The 23,960-nt window shown below is 54.5% G+C and overlaps 1 protein-coding gene across 1 annotated transcript in view; it reads right to left on the bottom strand.

Annotated features, from left to right (window-relative positions):
• LOC102010294 (chromosome unknown open reading frame, human C4orf50) overlaps positions 1–23,960 on the bottom strand; it is a 93,961-nt gene that overhangs the window by 36,342 nt on the left and 33,659 nt on the right. The window contains exons 9-10 of the mRNA XM_005408860.1: positions 20,185–20,233; positions 19,256–19,333 (exon numbers count right to left, since the gene is read on the bottom strand). Coding sequence (XP_005408917.1) covers positions 19,299–19,333; positions 20,185–20,233 — 84 coding nt within the window. The 3' untranslated portion in view covers positions 19,256–19,298. The remainder of the gene's footprint in view (positions 1–19,255; positions 19,334–20,184; positions 20,234–23,960) is intronic.

Here is a 23,960-nt window from a genome sequence, read left to right as displayed (position 1 = left end):
CCACGGGATCAAGCGCCCCTCAGAACCTGGGTCCTGTGCTTTTGGGGCTCCACGGGTCTGCAAAACCCAGCCCACCTGTGCAGCCCACCCTCACCAGTGTGCCGTGCATCTTCCCCTTGGGTGTCCCTGGGCGCCCGTGATCTCCGTGCGCCTGGGCCCACGGTGGAGCTGGAACCCCACCGTCTCACTGTGTCCACGACTCGGCAGACTTGCCCTGGACATTCCTAGTGACACAGTAAGGTCCTCCTGCCTCACACCAGGCTTGCTGTGTGGGTGACGTGTGTGTCAAGTTAAAGGGCCTGGCGAGCCACTGGGGCCTCCGACGAGCCCTCCCTGCAGGGGGCCTTTGCCAAGTGGCTCCAAGGTCCCCTCCCCTCCCATGTGCCCGTCTGTGTGCCATGCAACTCCCTGCTCCTTCCAGCAAGAGGCAAGCCCAGTTCCCGTGCCTCGGGCCAGCATGGTCACACGGTCACTCATTCACACCACCAAGCGGGGAGAGACGTGAGGGTTAGGGTTAGTGACCTGAGCACAGCCACCTTGAGTCAGACCCGCCATGCCTGCCCCGGAGGGACCCTGCTTAGTTCTCCTTACACGATTTTCTAGCCTAGATGACAAAGCCATTAAAGGGGTAAGAGGATCCTGGCTCCAGGAATGTGCCTGACTTTTTGATATTAGCTTAAGATGAAGCAGGTGCGTTCCAGTCAGGAGGAAGCCGCTTTCATCCCGACTAACACAAACACCCCTGCTTTGGGCCAGATTGCAGACAGAGGTCCAATAGGAAGGGCGCTAATTTCTACAGCAGATGAGGGGGGCCCTTGGAGTCTAAGCCTGTGCCCAGCAGCATGGGAAGCGCGGAGTGTGCTCTCTCCTGCTGTCCTTGCCCAGCCTGGCCGGACATGCAGCATCGCCCCCATGTGACACAGGAGATGGGGGAAGAAATAAATGTGTCCTAGGTCACACAGAGATCGAACCAGCGGATGTGACTGAAACTTTCCCGTTTACAGTGGGACCCCCTTCCTGTTCGTGTCCCTGGGGTTTGCAGACCTCACGTCCTCTCCAGATAAAGACCCTGTTTCCTGTCCTTGTCCTGTGGGGTCCTGGATCCCATCCCAAGCACCTCCCAGACTGTCCAGGTTTATGCAAAGTGATCGTGAGCACATTCATGGAATGCAATGCCAGGCATCTGCCAGGCCCCGGCAGGGAAGGGATGGCTCTGGGGACGCTCGGTCCCAGCTGCGGAAGGGAGCCTCTGGGAGAGGTGGCAGCTGGCTGGAAATAATTGGGGGCAGAGGGTGGGCTGCAAATGGACTGAGGAGGCCTCTGCTCAGCACTCACAGCCCCCGGGTTGGGGCAGCAATCAATTCCAGACAGAATGGAGGCAGCATCTAGGACGGGGCAGGCTGGTCAGCCTCCAGGGCGGGAGCGGGGGGGTCAGCCAGTGGGAATGCTGGCCTGAGTGGTCAGCTTCAAGGACTATGAAATGGGCAACAACATTGATTTCTTGGCATCATTTAGAAAGGAAATAGGGCACCCTGTGTGGAAAACGCCCAGCACAGACTAGGTAGTGGGTGGGGCCTAAAAATGATAATCTATTAATAATGAAAGAGGAATACTGTCACACACCCCATGAAAACTCACTGTATGCCAGGCCCCGCTCTCAGCCTTTATTTATTGATTCCATTTCTTCCTACGAGTATGTAGCGAGGAGCCGCCCTTCCTGCCTCACAGATGAGGAGACAGAAGCACCAAGGAAGTGTGTAAACCTTCCACAGCGAGCAGGTGGCTCCCACAGAGCACCACTGTCCTAACCAAACGCCACCCTGTCCCTTCCGAACGGCGTGCTGGTGACGCTCGGCGAACAGACAGTGCCAGGAATCGGCACCGGGTACAGCACCATCTCAGCATCTGTGGAAAGGATAGGTGTCAGAATGCTGAAAGTAAGCATCGCTCACTGGGGAAACTCCACGTGTTTTTGTTACTTTACTTTCTGTATTTTCCAAACGCACTCAAAGAATATACATTAATTTATAGAAGCAGAATAACGTCATTTGAAGTATATTCTTACTGCCACTGTGCCAGGCTTGGTTGGTGCTGGGCACGTCTATTTCAGCTGCCCAGGCAGTCGTGGGGCGCTCTGAGGCTGAGGGGCAATACAGGTTTCCTTCCGTTCCTGCAATGCCAGCAGCTCCTGCGGTGACACTGGCTGTCCCGGGTGAGGGGCGGACCCCAGCAGGCTCCTTAAACGGGTCACATCTGTTCCCAAACCACTCTGAACACAACAGAAGCAAACAGCACCTCCACGAGTTGTACCTGTGTGTTCACGTAGAGGATGAGCCTCCGCCACTCCCCAGGTGACACCTTGAAGTCTCACATCTAATGGACGGGTGTCGCCGGGGGTGCACAGTGGTGTGGCTGTCAGGGTCCCAGGAGCGGAACTCTTTCTAGAAGGTTCCACAGGAGCTGACAATCAGAGGAAGCTGGCCTCCTCCCTCCCCCCAGCCGAGTGATCATGTGAAGGCTCATCAGTCTCACTGTGCCTCAGTTTCCAAATGTGTTAAATGGGTACCCTCTTCCTGTCACTCTTCCTCACAAGGGTGTGTTATGAGCACACATAAGGAGATGCCATCCTTGAGTCCCCTGTCTCTTGCCGGATGTCTCTGACAAACTGTGTCACAGCCAATGGGACAGAGCCCGGACAGGAAGTCATAGACCCACACTGCGGTCATCTGGATGTGTCGCTGCATTCCAGACTCTTCCCTGCCCCCTCAGTCATGGACAGACTGGGCTCTCACAGTCTCCTGGGCTTGCCTGAGGATTCCTCTCTGAGCTCCCCCTCACCCCTGGCACCGGAGTAGGAGGCCCCTCTCACCCCATAGCCCCCTGCAGGAATGGTCTCTGTATTTGTTTTTAACACTGGGGATTAAACCCAGTACCTTTGCACTGAGCTACATCCTCAGCCACTGTTTTTTTTTTTGAAACAGGGTCTCCCTAAATTGCTTAGGCTGGGCTTGAACTTGTGATCCTCCTGCCTCAGCCTCCCCAGGTACTGGGATTGCCGGTATGCACCACCATGCTGGGCTGGGAATGGCCTGTGTAGCTTCTCTCCCTCTCTCCCTCTCTATCCACCCATCTCCTCCAGAGAGTTCCCTCCCCTCTCTGCTCCCTGCCACTCCAAGCACAAAGTAAACATTTGTGGGATGAACACTGATTAACTAGTGCAAGGTGTAGGGACAGGGTAAGCATCAGGACAGAACGTGACCTAGGCTTTCTGTGAGGAGAAGCCCTGCCCATCAGAACCTTCTGGAAGCCCAGGGAGGAAGTGCTCTGCTCTCCCAGCATGCTCTGGGATGAAGAGTAGAGACCAGCAGATGTGTCCTTGAGGGACGCAGGCTGGTGGGAGGACAGATGGGTGACAAGGACACAGAACAGGGTGGCAGGGATAAAGGCTCATTACAACTGGACTTCGCCCCCAGCGCATCTGTCCCTGCCACCTGTCTTTAAGGTTCTCCAGTGAATCCCAGCAGGAGACCAGTGTCCCAGTCCTTGACACTGCACGGGTGCTCTGAGCTGACAGCTGTCACCGTGGTCCCGGTGAGGCAGTGTCCCTGGGTCCCCAAGCCCTCAGCCCCCACAGGGTAAAGCCCACTGAGGAAGAAGACAGAGGTCTCCCTCCTGATTAGATGGCCAGGCCATGGTGACCTCTCCACCCCTCTTCCTCTGAGGCTCTTCCCGACGCCACCTGGCACAGCCTTGAGGCACCACCTGACCCTTCCCCAACTCCAGGCACAGAACCGACCCAGGGGCACAGGCCGGGTCTGTCCTCTGGGAGCTGGGTGGAAGCAGGGCCACTCTATCTTTCCAGCTTCGAAAACTCAGCTCAGAAAGCACGCAGCAGCCAGCACCAGGGATCCTGTCGGGTCCGCCACTGACCTTCGCTGTCAGACCGGGCCTGAGGCAGGCATATCCGGGTGTCGCTGTCACACACAGCCCCCTGGAACCTCTCCGGCTCCCTTAAGGGGTGCTCCTCCTGTGACCCGTGGGGTGCTCTCCATACCCCATGGCCACTGTTCCCTCCCACGGAAGTCCCAGTTCTCCTGTCTCTCTCCTCCCGGCTCTGTGACAAGTGTGGGGGGTGTTCTGTAACCCCCCTCCCCCAAGCAGTGCAGAGCAGGCAGCCAGTAACTGTCACAGGCTCTGCGTGTGCGCACACGCGTGTGTGCATGTCCCCTGGAGGCTGCTGAAAATTAAATGAGCTGAGTCACAGAGAGCTTGCAAAGGGAAGCCACAGAGTGATCCCAGCTGTCAGGGGCGGGGCATGAAATCGCAAGACCGCTTTCGTTGGTACCCACAAGTGGGTTCATGAATCCAGGCTCCTACAGCGAGGCTGACATCACAAGACACAGCTAGACATGTGGGTCCGGCGGTCGAACTCAACACACCTGTCTTGATGCTGGGAGGCTGAGGCAGGAGGATCACAAGCTTAGTCTAGCCTGGGCAACTTAGTGACTTAGACTCTGGCGCAAAATTTTTAAAAATTTAAAACTAGCTGAGAGATGTAGCTCAGTGTGAAGGCTCTGGGCTCCATCCCCAGGACCAGATTTAAAGAGTCTTGCAAAACGCTAGTGACTGTGGACCACATCAAACCTCCAGGTCCAACGACTACCTACAGAGCACAGGGAGGAGGACAGTGGCCTGGAATATGGCAAGAAAAAAAGAGGAGGAAGAATTTAGAGTTTAAAAGAGTGAAAGGACCCCGCCACAGGTTCACCCACTGAGGGTGCTGAGGGGCAAAGCTCAGGGGCCTCCCTGCAGTGGGCCAAGGATTCAGCCTCGAAAAGCCCCCCGTATCTGTAAGCACTCTGCCTGGTCCCACAGACTTCATGCTGAACAAGACAAGCTGGTCAAAGAAGGTCGAATGCTGGCTGACCTCCCTCCTAGCAGTCCCCTGGCAGGCAATGCATGGACAAAGGTGAACAGAGGGTGCCAGGTGTGGGGACAGAGTCCAGTCTAGAAAGATGGGAAGATTTGAAAATGGAAGGAGAGAGAGGCAGGGTAGCTCTGTGAATGTCGCTGCTATGGTCTGTATCTGGATGTCCCCCCAAAGCCTCATGTGGTCATGGGTCGGCTTCTAGAGTTTGTGAATGATCCATGGTCCAGTGCTGGGATTATGGGTGTGAGTGCTACACCTGCCCTGGGGCAGGTAGTTTGCATACAGTGTAAGGGAGGGAAAGAGACTTCCTTTCTGCTCCTACCTTTTTGCTCTTGCTGCTTTCGCTGTTTTCCGCGGCCTTGATTTTCTTAATTGTTGCCCCCTGCCATGTGTCACCCTGCCCTGGAGCCAGCTGAGTACGGACTGAAGCCTCCACAGATGGTGAGCTTTCCTTCCTTAATTCTGAGCAATGGGTATTTTGTCTCAGCAATGAAAGAAGGTAACCAAGACAGTCGCAATGGTGACACTGTCCATCTTACGCCACATTTGTTTTCCCACCAACAAGGGTCACCAACCCAGCACAGGGAGTGGGTCTGACTCAGAGCCTGACTCAAATAAACTGTAGGGGAAAACATTAGCTACAACATTTGTAAGATAATTAGAAATGTGGACAGATGGCATGTTTGGCAAAAGCAGCCATCACCTACGGTGTTTGACAAAACCAGAGTCATTTGCTCGCCGTGCGGGATGGGATGGTGACTGCCCAAGTGTCTGTGAATGGCTCCATGTGGGGGCTGGCGCGGAGGGGACGCTCCTAATTTGGTGGCCGCTAAAACTGACGGTGACTGCAGGGGGCTCCTTGGATTGATCTGCCAGCTACACACACAAGTGTGGCTGAGACGCTCCCTCTGAGCCTCCGGTCAGTCAAAACCTGTCCGATCCACCTATTCGGAGCTTCCCTCCAAATCAAAACCTCCCCCTCACATTCTGACGCCCCGTACTGCATCCGGACTGCAGTTTGGTGCCCCTTCCTTGACCCCTGCTCCCCAATTTCCTCCAGGAGGTGGTGGGAGCCGAAGGAACTGTTCAGGTTCATGTTCCCTCCTCCCCGACTGTTTTGTCTCAGATTAGTCAGAGTCTGGACTCCTTTCTTACCGACCCCACCAAATAGATGCAGAAATTTCAGTACTTTTCCCAGTTCTGCGATCTCACCTGGGATGACCTAAATACCCTCCTTTCTTCTACTCTGTCGCCTGAGGAAGGGGAGCGAGTTTGGGCTTTAGCGCAGGTCGCCGCTGACCGCAGGTGCCTTAACCCAAATCTTCAGGAGGGAGCTGCAGCCGTCCCACCGGGCCAACCCAAACTGGGACTTTAACGGGCTGGACCAGCACGGGCAATGCGGTTCTCGAGGAGCTGTCACTCTACGGTCACTTGCTTGGTTGAGGGGCTCTGCAAGGCGGCACCCAGGGTGGTCAGTTTTGACGGGCTTACAGAGACCACCCAGACAAAAGATGAAAGTCTGGCTCAGTTTATGTCCCACCTGGCTGCTGCCCTCAGGCGTTATAACTCTCCTGGACCCAGAAGGCCCAGAAAGCCAACTGATTTTAAAGATATATTTTTTGTTTTTTTGAAACAGGGTCTTGCTATGAAGTCATGCTGGCCTTGAGCTCACTTTGTAGCCCAGGCTGGACTCAAACTCACAACAATCCTCCTGCCTCAGCCTCCCGAGTGCTGGGATTACAGGCACGCACCACCAGGCCCTGCTTAAAGATGTATTTTTTACCCAATCTGCTCCAGATATGAGGAAAAAGTTGCAGAAACTCGAGGCATGCCCTCAAACCCCCCAGCAGGAGTTCATTAATTTAGCCTTCAAAATGTGTAATAATAGGGACGAAGTTACCCAGAAACAGCATCTTTCTGAGCTCCAGTTGTTTGTCTCTGCCGTAAGAAGCCCACAGCTGCAGGCTGGACCAAAGACCCAGCCAACGGTCAAAGGTGCCGCCAGGGCTCCCTAACACAAGGGTACACCCCAGGGCCATGCTTCAAATGCCTCTAGCCTGGTCCCTGGGGCCCTCACGGGGTCTCCAGTCTGTTTGCTCCCAGATTTCCTCAGACTGGCAGCAGGTGACTGACTGCCCAGAAGCTTCGGAGGCTCCTGGACCACCTCAGACTCCGAGCTTTGGGTGGCTCTAGCAGCGGAGGGCAAGTGTATTCTTTCGTGATAGTCAGCGGGGCAACCCATCCCACTTTGCCTTTTGTTCAAGGACCGGTCTCCTTGGCCTCGACTTCTATCGTGGGTATTGATGGCGAAGTCTCCAGGCCTTTTAAAACTCCTCTCCTTTGGTGCCAGTTAAGTCAACTATTTTTTCCTACTCCTTTCCAGTCGTTCCTACCTGTCCCGCCCGCCTCCTCGGAGGAGATATCCTAGCCAAACTATCCGGGGGCTTATTAGCAGTGTAATTTCACATTAGCCTTGTTAGCCTCCACTGGCCGTGTCAGTCATGGAATAACCCACCCCACCCCCATTCGCTCCTCAGCCCCCCCCCCAAACTGTCACTGCTCCACTGTGACCACTGCACTGGCCAGCACCTCCCACACACAGATACACACCCCTGGGAAGCCTGCGCTCAGACTCCTACCCGCTCTGCCTCCTCACGCCCGCTCTCCATCCTTCCTTCGAGGGGCTGGTAATAGACACCAAGAAGTTTCCCTTCGCTGGAAAAACCAAACCGCAGCTACTCCTCAGGTTCCTCAAGCCAGAGCCTTTTCAATCTTATGGGAGCTGTTCCGTCAGACACATTAAATGTTTGGGATAACAAAGACGGGAAATTTAAGTATCTTTTCGGCATTCGTAATCAATTTTGTCGACCGTGTCAAGGTGTTTTCGTCCTCTGCAGAGCCTCCAGCTGTCTGTGTCTTCCCACCAACTGGGCCGGGACCTGCACACTGGTGGATCGTACCCCAGACACAGACATAGCTCCGCGACACCAGAGGCTGCTTGTCACAACCAAGGCCCAGGTTCGACGGTGCAGGGCCATTCAGTCAGTCCCGGTCCTCATAGGCCTGGGAATCACTGCTGCAACGGGAACAGGGTCAGCGGCCTGACAAGCTCTCTCTTCCTACCACTCCTTGTCTCAAGACCTAGCTCAAACCCTTAACGGGAGAACCGAGACCACCGTCACTTTACAACCCCAAATTGACTCTCCGGCATCCGCAGCTCTCCAAAACTGAAGAGGCTGAGCCCTCTTGGCGGCTGAGAGAGGTGGCCTGTGTATGTTTCTAGGACAAGAGTGTTGTTTTTACACAAACCTATTGGACACAGAACGAGATGCAGCTAACAGGCTTACAGTGAGGGCCTCAGAAATTAGACAGCCTATATCCCACTCTTGGGGCTACTGCCTGGGGGTGGCCATGGCTCCCTCCCTTAGCAGGGCCCGTGGTCTGTATAACCCTCCTTCTCTCGCCCAGGCCCTGTCTTTTCAGGCTCCTGTCACAGCTCTTACACGACCCCGTCCAAACAACCACCAGTGGCAGCTGTCGCTCTTCTCCTCCCCACCGATATGAACAGCTCCGCGAGGTCTTCCTTCCCGCTAGGCTGCCCACTCAGCTCACGTGTCTCACAGGAAGCGGCCATGAGAACCGGCACCCATTTCCCCTTTACTCCTCCTCCTCCTCCTTCTTTTCCTTTTTGTTTATAATAACAAAAAGACGGAAATGTAGGGCCGGAATCGGACACGACTCTCCCAGCACAGCACCCACCCTGTTTGCCAGCAGAGGCGCTGGTCTCAGGGGGACTCAGCTCAGCACCAAGGCTGTCATCAGCAAGCACAGGATGTCATAAGAGGGATACGATAGGAGAAGGACTCTTGCAGGTCCTGGACAGCTGGAGACACCCAGGATTTTTACACTGGACGCCTCAAGGACTCTGCCCACTCAGGTGCAAGGCAGCCAGAGAACTTTGACCACAGATGTCCTAACATCCCTTGCCCTGTTTCAATCCCTATAAAAAGGGCCCGCTCCTGTTTGTTCCCTGCAGACAGCCTTACCGCCCTCTGTCTGCCGGCACCCAGGTGTTGCACCGTATGTCCCGTTACTCCCTCGAGCTGTCTCTGCCTTGCCTCGAATTCCTTTCAGTCATGACTATAATTCTGGCTTTCCCAGGAGGAAGCCAGCCTCAGCTGTGTGGTGGTCAGGCCTGGAACTCAGGCCTAAGTCCTCAGGGCTCACACACCAGCCACGTCTTGTGGGGCCACCTGTCCACACGTTCTCAGACTGTGTCCCAGCCACACCCATGTCTGGCTTCCTCAGCAGCCACCAGGCTTCCTGCCCCCAGAGGTTTCCCTGTGGGAGCACAGTGCCCAGCATACAGCCAGGTCCCATGTACCCGCCCTCTGGGAGGGCACCGCTGTCCCATCCCCATGTCACCCCCCTTAGCAGGGCCCAAAGGCCACCTTCTCTGCAGCTTACAGCCCTCAAACACCCCAGCACTTTCCCAGCCCCCGCAACGGCCAGGTCAAGCTTCCTGGCTAAGGTCTCAGCTGCCCGTGTGTCCCCTCCCTCCTAGGCACCTGCAGACAGGAACAGATTGGCCGGGAGGTCATGAAGACGGGGTTGTCACCATGCGTGCCTGGTGACAAAGACTATCACAAAGGTTGTTCAGGCTTCAGTGTCACCCTGTCCCAGGTCCTTGCAGCCCAGGATTACGGCATCACAGGACCCCTGAGCACCAGGTCCCCTTGAATGCACACACATTCTCCCTGCTGTGCTTGCAGTTCCCGGCCACTTAGTCACCTCGGGAGAATGGCTTTGTTCCCAGGTTGACAAAGGACCTCCATCTGCAGGCACATCCGTGAAGACAGGGCCTGGTGCCCATGCCCAGCTGTATCAGCACATCCTAAGAGGAGTGGACGGCACTGGAGACACCCATGCCCCCACACTGTGCACGCAGGGGCAGAAGCTTTCGCCCTGCCTCCGGTTCCCCTCTCTGCTGTGTCCCTGCGCTTCCTCCTGGAAGCCCTGTTTCTTACTGGCCCTGAGCCCTGCAATCTCCCAACTCATTCTTTTTTTTTTTTTTTTTTGGCAGCATGAGCAGAGACCTGGAGCAAGAGCCCTGTGACCTTCCCAGCAGGTTCACAGTGACCTGTGTGCAACAGAACGCCTCAGCCCCTGCCTCCCACTACACCTCCCCAGGGCAGGAGATGAGGCAGACGCAGGCAGGGAGACCGCAGCCCACACGCCCCTATCTGGCCCAGGGCCAAGCCTCACTCTGCTGGATTTGCCTGGAGGCTGAGGGAGCCAGGGCTGGGAGCTGACCTTGCTGACCAGCTCCTCTGGCTCTGGGAAAGCCCTCCCTTGCTGCCTGCTGACAGCCAGATGACAAATGGTTTCCCGCCGCAGCCACAGGGCTGCTCCATCTGGCCCACCTCCAAAAGCCCCCAGGTCATACACAGCGGCGCTGCCTGCAGGCCAACTTCCTGCCGGCCCTCTGTCACTCAGGCTGGTAGTAACCTGGCCCCGGGGCATCCGACAACACCCAGCCCACCCAGGCGGTGGCAGAGGCCACTGTGTGCCTCGCCAAGCTCAGCATCAGCAGAGGAGATTGGAGTCTGCCACCCATACGGCACAAGTGCCCCGGGAGGCAGAGCGCAAATTAGGACTCCGTTTGAGGCAACCTCAAAGTGCCAGCCCCAGGCGGGAATGCACAGCCGGCAATGGCATTTTGGGCCTGGTGCATGATTTATTACGGGATCCCAGGGCCAGGCTGTATAGATTGCCCTGGCTTCTATTCATGGATTTTCCCAAGTGCCACTCCAGGAGGTCCGGGATGTGAGCAGAGGTGGGAGGGAGCAGAGGGACGGATGCCTGACCCTCCCAGGAGCTTGGACACCAGCAGCGGCTCCGAGCTGATCCCGCTGGCTCTGCACACACCCTGCTGGCCATGGCTGCTGCGACTGCACTGGGTTACTGTCCTCTCTCCACCATGTCCCCAATGCTTCAAGCTCATAAAATTGCCCCACAATAAAGAGGCAGAAGGGATCCCAAAGCCAGCGTACTAAACACCTCTGCAGCTGCCTAACCACTGAAAACGATGGTTGACATGTGCAGGCATGAGTTAAAAATGAATTTTAAAAATGATCGCAGTAGTGCTTTCCAATAAGGGAGTTCCAGCAGGTGGTGTCAGGGCCACAGGGTTCCCCAGGGGTCTCTGAGTCAGAGACAGAGGCACCTACTTTTCTTCTATTCCGCCAGCATCTGCGCCAGGACCCAGCCCGCATGCAGCAGCGACCGTGTGTCCTCATGAACGCACGAAGGGCGGATCCCCGGCGAAGGAGCCCGAGGTGCACAGACAAGCATGGTAGCCCCCTTCTACCCTCGAAGCTCACTGAAGTGACAGCAGCCCAGGGCGCTTTGATTATGTCTCAATGGCTCCTCCGCTTCCCTGGAAATAACTCTGATTTCTAGAATCACACTGTGCCTGGTTGCTTGAGATGCTAACGTGCTAGTGGTGGAGACAGGAAATGCATATGGCAGCTCTGCACTCTCCTTTCGAAATAAAAGCTAAAACACATCAACACGAAGTTTCTGTGCCTTTCTTACTTCCAGGACCCTTCCCTGTCCTGGTCCTTACAGGAAGCAGTAGGCACTTCTGGGAAGGAACAGAAGAAAGTAAAGGTCCCTCAGTCCCCTTCTCTCAAGAAGGCAGGTCCTGTATCTGATTCCCAGGCCCTTAAACCAGGGGCACTGGCCCTCCTGGCCTCCGTCTCTCCGGGCACGCATAGCCGCTGACTGCGGGACCAGCGGTGTGCATGTGTGTCTCCACTGCTGCCGGCGAGGGCCCCAGGAAGGGGCCTGGCTAAGGTCTCCACTATTATAAGGTCTCCATTATTATTGCCATAATCTGTCTTTGCTGTCACACCACACTGTGCCTGGCATTCGGACAGTAGCAAAAACTGACTTTGGAGTGAACGGGCCAATTAGAAAGTTTGATTGCTTTTAATACTCTTAAATATAATAAATTAGGCATCGCATTGGGTAGACTAAACTTTAAAACACAGGAAGGAAGATAAAATTACTCTCTCGCTGACAATTTAGGAGTTACTAGGCCAGTCCTAACCCTCTGCTCCTCCTCCTTGGCACGGTGGCATCTGTCCTGAAGGCCGCTCAGTGCATGAAGGACATCTCACAGTGTCTCTGCCCAGTGCCCACTGGGGCAGCCGCCTCCCAGCTGTCATCACCAAATGTCTCCAGGCACGAGGGGGCAAACGCCAGCCTGGCGGAGAACAGGACCACCGTGCACGAGGCTCAGGTGCAGGAGACGGCAGTGCTGCCGCCCTGGCGTTTCCCAAAGCCCGGCTCCTCGGAACCCATACCGCACTGTCTGAATTCCTCCCAGGCCCCAGCGGCGGACACAAATCCCTGAGCCAGGCAAGACCACTCGCCACTAAATAAGGGCTTTGATTGCTACCAATTTCTTAAAGCACTCTCTGAAGGTTCTGCTTCAAATATTTATGGGGTCTATGAAATGGCCCCGGAGAATGAGCAGTGCTGTGAGATTTATAACTCTGGTGGTGATTTATTGACCCAGGAATATGCTTCAAAGGCTTTGTCTGAGCTCGAGGTGGGAAGACAGGATCCTCAGCAGGCTCGGGAGCTCAGGGGGTGGCAGGAGGCTGTGGGCGCAGGCAGCAGGGCTGCTTTCTTGCAGACCTTGTGCAGGGAGTCCGGGCTCCAATGGTGACCTCACTGGGCTGGCTCTGGCTCCCCTGTGGGCAGGGAGAGCTGAAGGCCAGAGCACAGGGGACTGGTCTCTGCTTCTACATGTTCACACACCCCTCTGGTCCCACCTCACGCCAGAGGACAGGTTGACAAAGACAATGGGTACTTAGGGAGCATTTTCTGGGCCCGGCACCAGATGCTCCTGGCCCTATGCCCATGTCCTGCTGTTACAGCTCCCGGGTTCCACTGGCACCGTGCCCTGGCAGAGGGGTGGGGGGGGGCTGTCGCACCATGCCACCAGCAGGTGCCCACCAAGGCCAAGGCTGATGGGCACAGAGGCATCACTGGGGGGACCAATGGGGGTGGTCCACTCCAAGTGGCACATTTTTTAAGCTGCATTATGTGCCAAAAGGAAAAGGATATTGTAACACCGTTCTCCACTTTAACCCAGCAAAATTCAAATACATAGAACTACAAATACAAATGTTACATCTACAGTGTGCTAGGCTTTTAAAATATTATCTCAGTTTTTACTGAATGCATGCTTCGCAACATTTGTAATGTTTTGTGAAGAATTCACAAAATGAGATATTATTACTCATATGATGGTTAGTATTTTCTTTACCCACATGAGTTCACCATTGCCATAATCTATTACTGATTGATGGAGACCACTACAAAGAGGCTCTGAGCAGCGTTTATATTAACCAGTTGGCTTTTCACCTTTACTTGTGAGTCTGCCCAAGGCCTAGGCCCCCCGTCTGGAGATGGCAGCCTGTAATGGAGGGAAGCATTGGCACCTCAAAGGACAAGACAAGGCCACAGCTAGGAACACCTGGCCCCAACCTCAGTTAACTAGACAAAGACTGTAGCTGCAGGCATCTCACTCCTGCGACCTTCCTGGAGATAACATAGCTCTCCTAAATTAACATAATGTCTTACTTGGAGAAGCTCTGGAGCAGACTTCCAAGATCCTTGAACTGCCATACCATTTAAGGCAGAGTCCCACCTTTCTTCAGTATTCCCTGCCTTATTTTGATAACTAAATAAATATGGGCTGCCCAGAGAAGATCGTTATCTTAGCCCAAATAATCTTGAATTCTATGAGAGGGTTTTGATCCTCCTGGAGCCCTGAAATCATTCCATTTGTCTCTTTTATATCCGTTGTCATCCACTCATTTGGGAGATTGTGGACCTGATCAGTCCACAATAACTAAGGGATATTAATGTGATAATGGGTCATTATTACAATAATAATTTATGACTCTTTAGCTTACTATACATAAGCTAAGGGTTCCTTCTGTTTTTGTTTTTGTTTTTTTTTTAGGAACCGGGAATTGAACTAATGACCTCGCACTTGCCAGGCAGGCGCTTGCACCACTGAGCTATATCCCTGGCCCCAAAAGTACAATTTTGTTTTGTTTTGTGCTGGGAATCGAACTCAGGACCTTGTGCTTGCCAAACAGGAGTTTATGCCACTGAGCTATCTCCCCACCCCTAAGATTTCCTTCTGGATACAGCACCTTCTCTCACCACAGGACTACTTACAGAGTTGTACTGAGTGGTTTGCACACAAGTCTCAACTGCTGTGGCCATGTGTAAGCAGTCCTACAGTAGAGACGATCACTGCAATGACCAGTGAGACACCGAGGAGAGACAGCACACGTACACTGGTTCTAGTTCCCATAAACATATTATTCTGGCTGTAAGATGTTACAGAAATTTTACAGGGTAATTATATCAAACTACATATTTAGCATAATGAATAAATCTATGCAAAAATTATCTTAATTTCTCTCTATAACTCATTTTAATTTTCTACTTTAAGTACCATTGTATTGTATTTTTATTTAATAGATAAATAATTATAAAAAATTATCTCGACTTTTCTCTATTTTCTATTTAAATTGGTTAACATATTCATACGTGTGGGAGGGCAGCAAATTGAAGGATCACCCTGAACAGTAAGAACTCCAGTTACACTGTTGGGTGGGTGTCCCCACAGACCAGCGGTCCTCTCTAAAGTCTCTTGTTCCCGGTGGTGAGAGAAAATGACTCTGCACTGAAGGGCAGGCGCGTCTCCTGGGTGTCACTGTCACAGCCAGCAGTCCTGTCCCAAAGCTCCACTGTGCTCAACCCCTGCACCCACCGGAAAGTGGGACTTGGTCCCAGAGACTACACATGCCCAACCCAAAGGAAGTAGCTGCAAAGCACCTAGCCTGGGTGCTAGAGCCAGGCCGTCTTGTTTCAGATACCCCTCTGTCTGTCTGTCCTCTGCCAGCCACTTCCACACAGAGCCAGCCCTTCACCATCTGTGTCTCATGCCCACTCACACCCTCCTTCCCAGAAATGCAAGCCGCACGGCCTGGCTCAGCAGCCTGTGCATTCTCCTGTCTCTTCCTCCTCTCAGTGGTATCTGCCTCATCAGAGAAAGGAAGAAGAGGACAGGCAGGGAGCAGAGGAGAGGAACGGTGGTTGCCAGCCCTCTCTGTGTTCCAAGCTTGACCAGCTCTGCCCTCAGAGTGTGCCCGCCCCTGCCCCGTAGGTCGCACACACATAATGCCAACTGTGCTGCAGAGTTCAGGGGAAGAGACTCCACATGTGCATGGGTGTGATTAGTCAACTTTCGCATCACTGGGGCAACATATCTGACATCCACAACTTCAAGGAGGAGAGGATTAATTTGGCTCACGATGCAGGGAATTCAGCTGATGGCTGGCCAGCCCCAAGGCAGAAGCTGCATGGTGGAAGATCACGGCAGAAGAGAACTGCTCATGGCGTGGCAGACAGGAAGCAGAGAAAGAAGGGAAGAGCCGGGAACAAGGACACACCCTTCCAGATCACACCGCAGGGACAGCGCCTTCCTACCAGGCCTTGCCTCCCATGGCACATTCAGCTATGAATTCACCCACGGATGGAGCCACTGATAAGTATAGCACCTCATGATCCAATCACTTTCCACACATGAGGGTTAGGGGGGAACTTTAGATCTAAACCATTACAGGAAGCGTGTGAGCTGGACTTTTAGGGAGGAACAGGGTATCTCTGCATATTAGAAACTAAGGGTTTCTCTGGGGTGGGTAATTGCATATGGATGCAAACACCATATGCAATTTTATTTTGCATTACTCATAATTACAGTTTAAACGATATAAAAAAAAAAAGACAAAAAATTAGCCAGGCATGGTGGTACATGCCTATAATCCCAGCATTTGGGAGGCTGAGGCAGGAGGATCATTGCGAGTTCAAGACCAGCCTGGGCTACAAAGTGAGCTCAAGGCCAGCCTGAACTGCATAGCGAGACCCTGTCTCCAAAAACAAAACAATAACAACAAAAAAACAACCATATGACAGGACCGTTGTCATAGGGAAAAAATAGTGTGATATTGGCAACTTCATAGAGTCCATTGTGACAATGACCATAGCTGAGTTTTTCTGATGTGTCAGCATCTATGACAGCACTCTACACATACGGATTCATGTAATCCCTCCCAAAACCACCCCAAGAGGTAAGTGTCACACTCCCACATGCAGATGAAGAAGAAAGAGTCCCAGAGAGGCTATGTGACTTGTCCAAGGCCTCACAGCCGAGAAAGCTGAGGAAAGACCCAGACTCAGCCCAGGGAGCTCCTGAGCCGTCACTGTCATCCCCCTCCCACCCCTCCAAGTCTGCTGCTGAAGCCAGGGACAGGGCAATGGGTCCTGAGTGGATCAGGCTTACAAAGTATGATAAAAAAAATACAGTGAATGTTTAAATTAAAAATCTATAATAAAAGAAACATTGTCACGAGTCCCCTTCAAAACCTTCTCCCTCATTTGAATCGCACTTACCCCATTTTTCTTGCCACTTTCTGCAGCAGTTCTGCAATCCTCTTTTGTGAGTGTCTAGCTGAGCTGTCGTGGCTGCCTTGATGTCCTCAACTGCTTCAAAACATTTACTTTTCATGGTCATTTTGACTTGGGGAAGAGTTAGAAGTCACATGGTGCCCAATTTGGTGAACAAGCGGAATGAGGACCCCGCACACAGCGTGTTTTTTGAGCCTGCCTTTCCCTCAGATGATCACACCGTGAAGACACTCGGGAAAGAGGACTCCCAGGGCTGCTCAGAAAGTGGTAAGAACGACGGGGTAAATGTGTTCAAAGAAAAGATGAGCATTTTGGGCAACAGCAATGAGCTCTTACTGTAATAGCTTTTTTATTTTAAAGAAAAAAGAAACCTAACAAAACAACAACAATGAAGACAAAGACAACACAGAAACAATAAAAGTGATACATGACCTCAAAACAAAATGATAGGAATTATAACCGTCATAATTTTTAAGACTTAAATACACACCATATTGTTGGATCAGCCCTTGTACTTTAAAGAGGGCTAACTGTTTCTTTAATTGTTAAATGCCTCCCAGCCTGGTCAGGATATTTGGTGTCCTCTTAGCCCACCCTGTTTCTTTTTTCTCTCAGCTCAACCACATAATGCTATAACTGACACATGGCAGATTTAGTTGCTGCCCTTCCAAACTCCTTGACCTCCTTGTTTCTGGGTCCCCGGTGCCCTGGCATAGTTCTGTACATGCAGTTCCCCGTGAGAGCCCCTTCCCAGAGCCAGCCCCGTGGGCACTCACACCCCACCTGCTTCCGCCCAGGGGAGGGAGCTCTGTTTCCAGGGCCAGTGACAACTGGATAGGACCAAGCCTGAAGCCACACACACAACCAGACAAGGTGCCTGTGACCCTCTAGAGAAAGAGCCCAGCATCCCTGCCTTAGTTATTCATCCCGCATGGATTCAGAAGCCTCTTAAGGGCCATGTGCTGGGCAAACACAGAACAAAACATTTCAGCCTCTTGCCACCAAGACACAAACTCCTGTAGATCGGAAGTGATCTCAACCGCGGAAGGCTCCCCTCGGGGCTGTCCACACTGCGGTGCTGATGCTCAAGACTCTGAGAACAGCCAAGAAGCCCAGAGGCAGGCCTCGAGTTGCCCTCCTTCTCACCATTCACTGCTTCCTGCTCCCCGGGGTCCCCGAAGTTCTGCTGTAAATTTCTGCCCAGGGTTGGTGAAAGCAGACAGCTGAGGTTTCTTTCCCGGCACGGAGCTCCAGGTTGGAACTTGGGGAGGAAGGAGGGACGGGTCCCGCACACACTGGTCATGTAATGAGCAGAGCACCAGCTCTGAGATCACTCCCAGGTTGGAGCCCCAGCTCTGCCACACAGAACTGTGTGACCCAGGACATTCATTCTATCCCCTCTGCTCCATCCGCTTGCAGGTCCCCCTCCTGCCCTGTGAGCACGCACCCCACGCCACCTTTGCAGTCGCTCCCTTTGCCCATGGTGCCTTCTGCCTGCTTGAGCTCACAGAAGTGAAAATCAAGTCCCAGGAGGACATCAAAGCTGCAAAGAAGTTTCCAACGCGAAGCGTGTAAGCAGGTAATTCAGCCTGACGTCTGCCAGCCAGAGCAAAGGAGTTCAGGGCCAGGCACCACTGCGCTCCTTTTTTTGAATCCCCAACTTGTGCCAGCACCATAACCAACGCTTTACATGCACGAGTTCGCTGAGCACCCCAACAACCCCTGGAGGCGCTGTCTTCATATTTTAGATTAAAAATTAAGGTATTCACGGAGACCGGAGAGAAGCCACAGGAGTAAGAGGTGGAGAAAACAACAGAACATTGAAATGAAATGAGTATGATCGGTTCCCCCTGAGCAACGGCTGCTTTTTTTCCTTCAGTACCTGTAATGTTCCCGGCACACACAGCTCTGATTTTTATTCTCGTGACGGCAGCAGGCGCCCTCGTCCCCATTTTACAGGGAGGAAGAGTTACACACAGAGTGTGAAATATCACACAGGACTAACAGGGGGCGGGGCTGGGGCTGGAACTCGGGTCTGCTGGACCCCAAAGCTCGTAGGTCAGGTAAGTTTAGTCTGAGAGCCGGTACAGTCTTGCTTGCTGCTGAGTGATTAGGGACCCATCTTGTGGTAAGTACAAACAGAAAGCCTGGGACAAATATAGAGCTACCAGCCAAGCTGTGAGGATCTGTGGGACTAGAGCAGAAAGCAGGAAGGAAGCCACAGGAAGAGAGCAGGGCATTCGGACCGCATTCCCCACTGAGGGAAGGCGGACTCTTCAGTGAGAGGGGAGAGGACTCTGATAACCCACGGGCTCTCGTGCCCCGGGAACAGGAGCAGCGAGATGTTGGGCTGAGCTCCTCAGGGTTGGAGCCATCTTTGCCCCAGCGCTACTGTGGGAAGGTGACTTCCAGGCCAGCCTGCCACAGCGAAACTCAGTCCCCTCTGCATGCAGTAGCCATCAGGCAGAGCCCCGAATCTGGTCTCCAGGTTTTCTTACATGATCTAGCGCTCAAGGGAAAAGAACAAGCCACGCAGCACACAACCTGACCAAAACCAAAAAATTAAAAATAAGTGATAAAAAGAAACCAGGAATGAGAAGCCGGGGGTCACTGAGGAACGGCCAGGTTCTGTTTCTTGGCCCGGTGGTGGTTTTCTCGGGGGCGAGACACTTGGATAACGGGATGAAACACACACGTAGACTTTCTCACATGCTATCCTTTCAATAAAAAAGAAGCATGCAACACTAGTTGACCTCCTCTCACCTTGAGAGATTCCGGTTGAGCTGCCTGGGCTGGCCACTCAGCTTCAGGGACAGGCCAGGGCCCCGAGCACCATGGGCTCTGGAGGACAAAGTTCATTTTGGAATCTGGCAGATTTTCCTGAACTAGAAGAGAATATTCCCAATGAAGCTTCTACACAGGAATCTGTTTTTGGTTTTGTTTTTTTTCCGGTACCGGGAATTGAACTCACAACCTTGTGCTTGCCAGGCAGGCGCTGTGCCACTGAGCTAAATCCCCAGCCCCTAGAAATCTGTTTTTAAAGTCAAAGAATCCCAAACCTTGTAGCTGTTCCCAGCCATGCCCAGATGTCCACAGCCCGTGATGGGTGCCCCCTCCATGCCTTTGAGCTCTGTGAGGGCCACACCCCTCAGGAATCCTGAAATAGTCTGGGGCATCCTGGAGCACTGCCTGCCTGCCTCAACTTCCCCTGCTAGCTGCAGATCCCTGGGGTGCACAAGCCCCCACCTCTGTTCCTGATGCATCCTTGCACACTACTTTTTTTTTTTTTTGGCACCAGGAATTGAACTCATGACCTTAGGCTTAGCCAGGCAAGTGCTTAAGCTGCTGAGCTATATCCCCGGATGTCTGATGCATCCTTGTACCCCCATAGTCTCTGGTGCTGGGGTGCATAGCAACCTCCGTAGAGCTTTCCTGTATGTGGAAATATTTACTGGGGGGGAAAACAGTATTCACAAGGAAACTCCAGGGCTGAGGTGAGTGGGCTTTTCTGTGTCTCGCAGGTTGCCCTGACACTCCAAGGTGAGATAATGGGCCAAGGGAGAAGCAGGGCCCATTGCCTCGTCCTGTCCCACCCTAGCAGAGGGCAGGTCCACCCTGGCCCGCCTGGCCCCCGGTCCTGTGGGCCCGCACTTTGCTGAGCACACACTCTTCCCAGCAGAGGCTGTACTCACCTCTTCCAGCAGCCGCATCCTCCGAGTCCACATCCAGGCGGTGGCTGGTCTGGAAAAAGAGAGCAGGCAGTTACTCTGCGTGCCTGGAGGGAGAGCTGAGCCCAAGCAGGGCCCGGGCACCACCCCGCACCCCCGTCCTCCAGGCCGAGGGGCTCTGTCCGTGAGGGAAGCTGTGGCCCGGGTTCCCACACTCCCGGTCACCACCTCCAAGGAGGCTGGACTCAGAGCCGGCTTTGCCCTCAGGACACGGCAGCAAGGAAACAATTCCATTCCCTTTACTCAAATTAAATCTCCACGTGGAGTCTGAAACAAATGTGTTTTAGAAGCTGCTATAGGCCGGGGATATAGCTCAGTGGCATAAGCACTTGCCTGGCAAGCCTGAGGTCATGAGTTCGATTCCCAGTACCAAAAAAAAACAAAAAAACAAAAAACCTGTTAGAAGCTCCTGTACTGCAAACAGGAAGCAACCAACATATAAATTTAATAATAAAAAAGAAATTCAAAAAATAAAATGAGGATGTGGGGTGCTCCTTCACCTCCCTGGGCTCCTGGTTCATTGCCTGGGGATGCCAGGACATAGACTTGAGTCCCCCTCAGGCAGACCTGCAGAGGCGGGCAGCCACAGGCACTCTGCAGGTCACCCACTGGCCCCAAAGGTGGAACCAGAGCCACCGCTGGGCCCCCGAGGCAGGTCGGAGTGGTTTCCAGCTGCGGCCCGGATCCCACAACCTGGGGCATTTGTGGTGGGGTGGGAGCCCTATGTGCACAACCCGTGATGCCTGTCCCCACCTTCATGCTCTACCTGCATGGTGCCCTCCTGGTGTTGGGCAGCCTGGCCCTGTGCCAAGAAGTCCCTGCTCGTGCACTCTTTCTCAGCAAACTTCTATGCAAACGTCAAGACCTAATCCAAATGCCCCCCTTCCTGTGAGGTCTTCCCCAACTGCTCCTGGCAGAGTTCAGCCACCTGCCTCTCTCGTGGCCCCTCCACGCCGCTCTGTGTCACGGGGCTCTGTGGCTCTGGGTTCTCTAGAATGGACTGGCTCAGGCAGCGACTGACACTGGGGGGCCTGGGTTATGTCCAGTGCCCTCGGATAAGAACCCAACTACAAAGCTGCTTCCGCGAGTCCTCGCTGCCTGCACAGGTGCTGCACAGGTGCTGCACACTACTGTTTACGGTGCTTTCGGTAGAGATGGTCCCAGCTCACAATGGTGCAACTTATAATGGTTGGAGTAACGAAAGTGGCAGAGCAGTGTGAATTCAGCAGAAGCCCGGGGCAGCGCTGAGCTCTCCTGGCTCCGCAGGCAGAACGCGCTGTGAGCCTCAGCTCTCAGCCAGCTACGGTGTCCCGAGGGAAAGCAGCAGGGCCCGTGAGGCTGACCACCAGCTTTGGTAGGTGAGGCAGATGAAGTGGGCATACGGGGAGACCCACTGCAGGCTCCCCTCTGACACCTGCCCCACCAAGCACTGGGTGTCTCTGGACCACGACCTTGTGCACTCCCGGCCTTTGATCATGCTGGCCTCAGCCCTCAGGGCCTTTGCCCCTCCTTCCAGCCTGAAGCCCCCTTTTGTTCCTCTAGGCCTCGGCCATGCACTTCCTCCACCAGGAAACACCTTCGCCTCTCCTCTCCGTTCACTGTTCGCGCCCCGGTTGAGAGCCAGGGCCCTCCCAGCAGGCAGATGCCCTGGACAAGAGGTTGAAGTCTCGCTGGGCTTCACCTCCATGGAGAAGCCTCAAAGGCACTAAACTGGCTTCCGAGCAGCTCTGTCCTCAGCGGGCAAGTGGATCCCAGGCTCCACCCCGCTCCACCCGGACCCCAGGCCCTGGGAGGCTGGCGGCCCAGCATCCTCTGGCTGAGCAGACTGCTGCTTCCGGTTCCGTGACGCGGGCTGGACCGCTGCACCTGCAGGCCCGGGCTACACACCCCAGAACCAGTGAGGGGACAGGAGGGGACAGGAGGGGGTGGATGCACCTTGTCCTCCTCTCTGCTCCCCACCGGCTGCCCACGTGAACGCGGGGGAAATATTCTCAACTTCACCCAAGGCAGAAGCTAAGGAGAAAATAATGATCTGGCCCTTGGCCGTCTGGCTTGGGCCTGGACAGAGGGAATGGCTGAGGTGGATCAGTGAAGGCCGCCTGTCCGGCAGGGACCTGGGTGAGGCCAGGACGACGTGGGCACCGGGGTGCGCATCCCCAGGGACACTCCTGCCCTCCCCAGTCCAGCCTTGAGGCCCAGAACGGCCCCTGTCTGCCCTATACCCCCGAGGCCCATGAGTGTCTCCTCGGATGCCAGCCTCTCCGCTCTGCTCTCAGCCAGAGCCAAGGGCGGCCATCAGGACCGCCATCTGCAGTCCCGGAAGTGACAGTTACTGCCCACAGTGCGGAGTGCTCTGGGCCGGCTCTCTGGCTGGCTGCCAGGGGAGGAGCATCGTCCCACCCTGTCACTGGCTGGGCTGTGGGAGCAGACGTCACGCCTGATCCGGGACCTCAAGCCCCTCAGCAGCCCCAAAGCCGCCCCTGCAGCCCGGGTAACTAAGGCACCTGGGGCAACGCCCTGCAGGGGGCCGGTGGGGCAGCTCCCCTCCCACCACGCCCCGTTCTGGGCCCTGCCTGCAGCCAGCCCGGGGCTCTTGGTTTCTTACACGCATTGCACCTTTTAATTCCACAATTCCCGCAACAACAGCGACAGCCTAGCAGGGGCTGGCAGGTGCCAGGCCCAAGCCACTGCTTGCCACCCGCCTTCCCCCAGCCCAATCCGGGCTGTGCTGGCTCCTGCCACCACCCTCCAGCCCAGTGCCACAGCCGAGAGACAGGCTGCTTGGGGACACGCGTGTTTGCGCAAGGCCTGTATCTGCTGGAGCCTCACCTAGAGAGGGGAGCTGAACAGCACCATCCTCCTGAGGGGCTCCCAGACCACCATCAGCACTCAGAACAGCTCCCGTGCTCGGCCGGCGGCACAGGCTCGGCCCCTCTGGCAGCCCAGAGCTAAGAACCTGGGGCTCGGCTGTCTGCTAGATGCCCAGGAGCCCCTGCAAAAGGCTCAACAGTTCTGTCCGGCACCCTGGACCACCCGTCTCATACAGATGAGAACCCAGAGCTCCAGAAATCCGGGTCTCATCCCAGGGCTCACATGTGTGGGCCCCTGGCGGTTCCTTCATGGCCCTTACTACACGGAGCATCTGTCACCTCACACTGGTCCCCTTCCTCCCCGGCACCTCGGCACCAGGCCTCACTCCAGCCAGCAGGTGCTCACTGAGCACTGTGGCAGGAAGAGGCAGTTTTGTTTTCTAGACCAAGCCAAGGAGGCGTCCTGGAAGGGCTGGTAGCACAACAGGGCCCCCACTGCATCCTCCGGCTCGGCTGCAGAGCAAAGCCACCATTGGGCAGAGATGAGTACGGAGCTCAGGCAGAACCAGAACCGGAAGTGGGGACCTGCAAGGAGCAAACAGGCATGGAGGATGGACTGTCACAGACACAGCTGGCTGTGTGGCTTTTGAAAGTCACACCCTAGCCAGGTGTGGTGGCACACACCTGTAATCCCAGCACTCGGGAGGCTGGGGCAGGAGGATTGTTGCGAGTCTGAGGCCAGCCTGGGCTACAAAGTGAGCTCAAGGCCAGCCTGAACTACATTGAGAGACCTTGTCTCAAAAAGACAAAAAAAAAAAAAAAAGAAAGTCACACCCTAGGCCAAAAGGAGGCATCTGGGTGGAGAACATCCTTTCAGGAAACAGGTGCTTTGGACCAAGGACACTTTCCCTCTTCCTCTCTCAGCCAGGC

Source organism: Chinchilla lanigera, unplaced genomic scaffold, assembly GCF_000276665.1.
Source record: "Chinchilla lanigera isolate Chin_1 unplaced genomic scaffold, ChiLan1.0 scaffold00113, whole genome shotgun sequence".
NCBI classification, from domain to species: domain Eukaryota; kingdom Metazoa; phylum Chordata; class Mammalia; order Rodentia; family Chinchillidae; genus Chinchilla; species Chinchilla lanigera.
The sequence above is the reverse complement of the archived record's forward strand: the minus strand, read 5'-3'. Positions and strand labels throughout refer to the sequence as shown.